At 40.5% G+C, this 6,137-nt stretch overlaps 1 protein-coding gene across 1 annotated transcript; it reads right to left on the bottom strand.

The window, feature by feature from the left end:
* Nucleotides 1-5,345: 5,345 nt before the first annotated feature.
* M421DRAFT_393716 (uncharacterized protein) lies at nt 5,346-6,135 on the bottom strand. Its single transcript, XM_033590049.1, has 2 exons — nt 5,717-6,135; nt 5,346-5,654 (listed from the first exon to the last, which is right to left on the bottom strand). Exon 1 carries the CDS (start codon nt 6,003-6,005, stop codon nt 5,832-5,834), a length of 174 nt encoding a protein of 57 aa, XP_033447592.1. The 5' UTR covers nt 6,006-6,135; the 3' UTR covers nt 5,346-5,654; nt 5,717-5,831.
* Between the last annotated feature and the right edge of the window lie 2 nt (nt 6,136-6,137).

The raw sequence follows: 6,137 nt of genomic DNA, 5'->3' as shown, positions 1-6,137 counted from the left end.
AGGGCGCGTAGTGATAGTAAGAAGGTAGAGAAGCAAGCGCGTGTTAAAGGAGGTAAGGCAACCTAAAGATGCTATAAATAGTGTTATAAGGTAGGGCATAACTTGCGCACGTGTAAAAAGCCTGTAGAAGCTGTTGCTAAATAATATTACATGCTGTACCAGTGTATACAAGGCCAAAGTAGGCCAATGCAAGCCATAATAGGGTGGAGGTTTGGTGTGGTCTTGGCAGTATGAACGACTCACCCGTATGAACGACTCACCCGTATAAACGACTCACCCGTGGAGTACGTCAGTAGGAACTCTATCTTTGTAATATAGTTAATCTAGTTATATATAAGTATTTTAGCTTAGCGCCTATACACCTTCTTTAAAGTAGTAAAATAAGCTATATGAAGGGGCTGTGTAAGGTGTAATAAGTAGGGAGGTAAATAGAGAGTAATTATCTCATTATTCTTGTAGTACTGCTAGAATTTAAGAGAGTTGTAGCTCTTATAAACATTAATAATAAATAAATAGTAGGTGCTAATAATAGTACGCTCCTTTGTATGCCTATTAAAGTAGTTTATCTAGTCTACACTAAGCTTATTTGTAGTCTAGCTATTATTAGAGACTCTAATAACCTAGTCTTAAGGCAGATCCTCTTCTTTGTACAAGGCAGAGAGGTAGTAGTAGGCCTTAAAGATAAGGAAGGCAGGAATAGCCTATCCTTTAGTATTAATGCCTACTTTAGCTATAGCCCACTCCTAGTTACCTAGCTAGACTACCTTTAGCTAACCTTGTTGTTCTAAAGCTATAATAACTACTCCTTAGGAGATCTAGCCTATTATAAAGCCTATCTTGTTAAAGTTGTATGTGTTGTTATCCTAGATGCTATACTTAGCTTTAGTGTTAGCTGCTACATCAGGAAAAGTTTTTCGAAATCCGGCCCAGACTGGCTGTTGCTGACAGTTGTGGCATAGTCGTGCAACGGCCGTTCAACGGCCCCAACGGCCCCAATTTGCGCCTAATTGCCCTAATTTCATGCTAATATTGCTAACAGCTAAAACACTAAGTGTATATGTTTAATAAGCTTAAAACAATGTTATAATATTATTACATAGCTACCCTTAGTTCTACTAGCCCTAGCATTAAAGATTTAAAAATTGTGAAATTTTACGTATAGATAGAGCGAAATTGTAGCTTTAAAATGAGCGAAAAATTATTGTTGTAGGCCTACTGCAACGTGTAGTAGTCTGGCCAAAGGCCAATAAAGGATATCTACTTCCTAACAATTTTTGCTAAAAAGCATGCACAAGTTAACTAGACGTCTAGTTAACTGCGTAGATAATATATATCCAGCTTAAGCCAAGCCGGCGAAGCTAATGTAACCGGCTAGCTCTAGCTCTTCTTTAGCTTTAGAGTCTAGACCGTTACACAACGCGAGGTATAGAGCGTTGAAGGTTTGTTTGTTGAAGGTTTGTGTTTTGAAGTTGCGACAGCACACTATAGCAGCTGCAGCTGACATGTTGTGTGCTGGCGCAGCTGCAGCTGCAACAGCACACGACGTAGCAGCTGCAACAACACACAACAAAGCACCTGCTAACAAGCACACACTACAGAACAGGCAGGCCTAGGCATAAAATTCTTAGTTTACCTACTATTATTAAATAATATTCTTATATTTTCTAACATTCAGGCTGCTAGAGCCCTAGCAAAGAATTTTAACTTAGTGTCTTAGCAAGGAATATTAAGCTTAAAACCTTCTATACTTAATAACTATTCTATTAATAGGCCTATAATATTATTTAATAACTTATTTTAAAGAGGAGACTTAGTAGTATATTAATATAATAAAAGTATAGTTTATTAAATAGAGCTACTATTATAGCAGGATTAGGAGTTATTATAGCTATTACACCTGTTAAGACTATTAGAGCTATTAGCTTAAAATTAGCTAGACATTAAATGCACATTAAATAACTATTATAGGCCTATAAGTCCTACTATTGCCTATAGTACAATGCCACAATTTCCTAATTTCGACAATGGAATAACTTTTCCTGATGTAGGCTAAACTAGCCCTGGAGAACCTTAGGATCCTTACAGATGGCTCTCTTGTAGTTATACTTATAATTAAACTTAACTTTAAGCTCTAGGTGCTGCTTAACAAATATACTAGGCTAGTTTGCGCTAATAGGGCCTAGGTTGCGCTTAGCGCGCAAAGAATTAGCTATAGTAGCCACATCTAAGAGCTAAGGGGAAAATACTTGCGCGTCTAGCTTAAGAACATGTTTAATAATTACCTTCTCCTTATTGTTGTCCAGCTTCTGCAAGTTAGCTATAGAATTAGCGCGTGAAAGTTGTCCTGCGCGTTGCTTGCTTAGTGTAGCTTAAGGAACTCTGTAGATAGCTGCAGCACGTTGCTAAGAGAGTGTCGCGTCTTGTTTAAGAGCCTAGAGCGCAAGCTGTATCTTAGCTTCTTTTTACGCGTCTGAATAGTGTTGTTGTAAAGACATTAGTGTAGGAAGAGTGGTTTAGTGGGGGCTTAGCAAAAGTGATTCTCTTGCCTGTTAATTTTTTCGCCTGTGGGGTACGTTATATCTAGTTCCTTTAAGACGCTTTAAGCCTTTTTGCATTGAGACATCGCGGGTTGTATGGAGTTTGGTGTGGTCTTGGCAAAATCCGGTCACTCGCCCGGGCCGGCCACTCGCCCGTGAGGTACGTTATGACCAGCTCGGTGATAGAGTACGTTAATACTAAGAGAAAGTGGCTAGTTTGGTGATATGGCTAGCTTGGTGATAATCTACGTTAATTCAAGTTGCCGCAACATAAGTTGGGCGCGCCAAGAGTTTTTGACCGGTTCAGTGATATGACCGGCTCAGTGATAGAGTACATTAACGTAGATTATCACCGAGCCAGCCATATCACTGAACCAGCCACTTTCTCTTAGCACGACCACCTTTTACCCTAACACAACATGCCTTAACAACAACAACTTTAGAATACTACTAGAGAAGGCAGAGTTATCCTTACTATCTAGGCCTTCTATGCTAGCTAATTTTGCAGTATCTGCAGTGCTGCTAGAGCGTTGAACGTACCTTATTAGCAGGTCTCTAATTGCCTTTGCAATATCACGTTTTAACTAGACGTACGCGCTAATTGCTAGAAACTTACTATACTAGAGGAGCAGACAATTGTCTAGTATATACTTAACCTTAATTCGCGAGGATTTGCGCCCTAGCTATGTGAGGTGGCAGATATAGCTAATAAGATACTTAGTGTGCGTAGTGAAGAGCCTATTAGTAAACTATAGGCTAGCAGGCTTATGACGCGTTCAGACAAGCTTAAAATGGCCTTTAATTAAGCTAAGGATAGACAGAGGATACTATAGGAAGATCCTAAGATAATTAGCATGTAGTTTAAGCTAGTAGAGGATACTTAACTTAAGTATAGCATTTGCAACAACAACGTGCACAACTTTAATAAAACTAGGTTCTAGATAGGTGTTACTTTATCTTTAAAGGTTGTAACAGGCTTAGAGAGACGTGCTCAGCCAGAGCTTGTTCAGCCAGGTGATCGCGAGTGGGTTACCGTTATCTAGAGCATCTGTGCTGCTAGGTATGCAACCCCACCTTTCATTATCTACAAAGGACGCGTCCACATCTCTGCCTAGTATAAGGAGATAGATATACCCTATAATTAGAAGCTCTTAGTCTCTAAGAACAGTTAGATAAATAACATGCTTAGCCTTAAGTAGTTAAAGCACTTTAACACACATACAAAGACGCGTTAGGTAGAAGTGTATAGGTTACTTATCTTAGATAGCTATAAGAGCTATCTTAACTAGGAGTTTAAGGACTATTACCTAGAGAACTAAATCCTTACTCTCTGCATACTACCACACTTATTACATATCCTCTAGCTACTTAATATAGTCTGTTTCTTACTATTAAAGTATAAGTACTCCTAATATGTTTAAGACTTAGCATACTAATACATCTTCTATATTAATAAGGAAGGCTTCCTACTAGCCTTTAGGGATATGTTCCTTAATATATTTATAAAGGTTAACTGCTAAAAGGCCTTTAAGGTATTAGGGCTTGTTCCTACTAACATACAGGTAGTGTTAGATTACCTTAAAGTGCAGCTGCATACCCTACTAGCAGTACCTCTACCTAAAACGCTGTAGCAATCTAAGACGCTAAGCAATATATATAAGTTTAGGTCTTAATCTAAGCTTGTAAGCAACTCCTTCTAACAATTACTAAATACAGTATAAGAGGGGTTCTTAAAGCTTATAAAATAGGCTAAAGAGATACTACATAAAAACATCCTTATTAAGGCCTATGTATAAGAGCTTAAAGAGCAATTAGCAGTAATAACTAAGAGAAAATCGCGTAAGAGAAAGCAGATTTAGCATAGTGGCACACTTAAGTATGGCCTAGCAGCATCGCAGGTAGCTGCTGAGGCGTGTGTAGCAGCTTAGCTATCTAAGAAGACTTAGGGTAGAGGTGGTTAACTAGGAGCTTAGTCAACTGTTTGGCGCTGTAGGAACTGTAGCAAGACTAGACACAACGCACAAACGTGCTAGGAGGGTGCAGAAACATCTTCTAAATCTAATGCAAGCACACAGTATGCTAGGTCACTATTTAATAGTAAGTAGTTGTAGTTGCAGTAACTTGTGTTAGTTGTGCTAAGAGAAAATGGCTAGTTCGGTGATATGGCCAGCTTGGTGATAATCTACGTTATATAAACCTTACTTTCGTGATAGGATAGATAACGTAGATTATCACCGAGCCGGCCATATCACCGAACTGGCCATTTTCTCTTGGCACAACTAACACAAGTTACTGCAACTACAACTACTTGCTATTAAACAGTGACCCAGCATACTGCGTGCTTGCATTAGATTTAGAAGATGTTTCTGCACCCTCCTAGCACGTTCGTGCGTTGTGTCCAGTTTTGCTGCAGTTCCCACAGCGCCGAACAGTTGACTGAGCTCCTAGTTGACCACCTCCACCCCAAGTCTTCTTAGATGGCTGAGCTGCTACACACGCCTCAGCAGCTACCCGCAATGCTGCTGGGCCATACTCAAGTGTGCCACCATGCTGAATCTGCTTTCTCTTACGCGATTTTCTCTTAGTCATTACTGCTAATTGCTCTTCAAGCTCTCGCACGCGGGCCTTGATAAGGACGTTTTCGTGCAGCATCTCTTCAGCCCCTTTTACAAGCTTTGAGAACCCCTCTTGCGCTGCACTTAGCGATTGTTGGAAGGAGTCGCTTATAAGCTTAGATTGAGACCTAAACTCGTGTGTATTGCTTGGCGTCTTGGATTGCCACGGCGTTTTGGGTAGAGGTACTGCTGGTGGGGTATGCAGCCGCACTTCAAGGCAATCTAACACCACCTGCGCGTTAGTAGGAACAAGCCCTAATACCTTAAAGGCCTTTTAGCAGTTAACCTTTGTAAACATATTAAGGAACACGTCCCTAAAGGCTAGTAGGAAGCCTTCCTTGTTAATGTGGAAGACGCGTTGGTGTGCTAAGTCTTAAACACGTTAGGAGTACTTGCGCTTTAACAGCAAGAAACAGACCACGTTAAGTGGCTAGAGGATGTGCAATAAGTGAGGTGGCATGCAGAGAGTAAGGATTTAGTTCTCTAGGCAATAGTCCTTAAACTCCTAGTTAAGATGGCTCTTATAGCCGTCTAAGATAAGTAGCCTGTACACTCCTACCTAACGCGTCTTTGTATGCGTATTAAAGTGCTTTAACCACTTAAGGCTAAGCGTGTTGTTTGTCCAACCGTTCTCAGAGACTGAGAGCTTCTAATTGTGGGGTATATCTGTCTCCTCATACTAGGCAGAGATGTGGACGCGTCCTTTGTAGATGATGAAAGGCAGGGTTGCATACCCAGCGGCGCAGATGCTCTGGATAACGGTAACCCACTCGCGATCACCTGGCTGAACAAGCTCTGGCCGAGCACGTCTCTCTAAGCCTGTTACAACCTTTGAAGACAAAGCGACGCCCATCTAGAACCTAGTTTTATTAAAGTTGTGCACGTTGTTGTTGCAAACACTATACTTGACTTAAGTATCCTCTACTAGCTTAAACCACGCGCTAATTATCTCAGGATCTTCCTGTAGTATCCTCTGTCTATCCTT

This window comes from Didymella exigua, assembly GCF_010094145.1.
Source record: "Didymella exigua CBS 183.55 unplaced genomic scaffold M421scaffold_17, whole genome shotgun sequence".
NCBI classification, from domain to species: Eukaryota; Fungi; Ascomycota; class Dothideomycetes; order Pleosporales; family Didymellaceae; genus Didymella; species Didymella exigua.
Note: the sequence above shows the minus strand (reverse complement) of the source record. Positions and strands in the feature narration are given on the sequence as shown.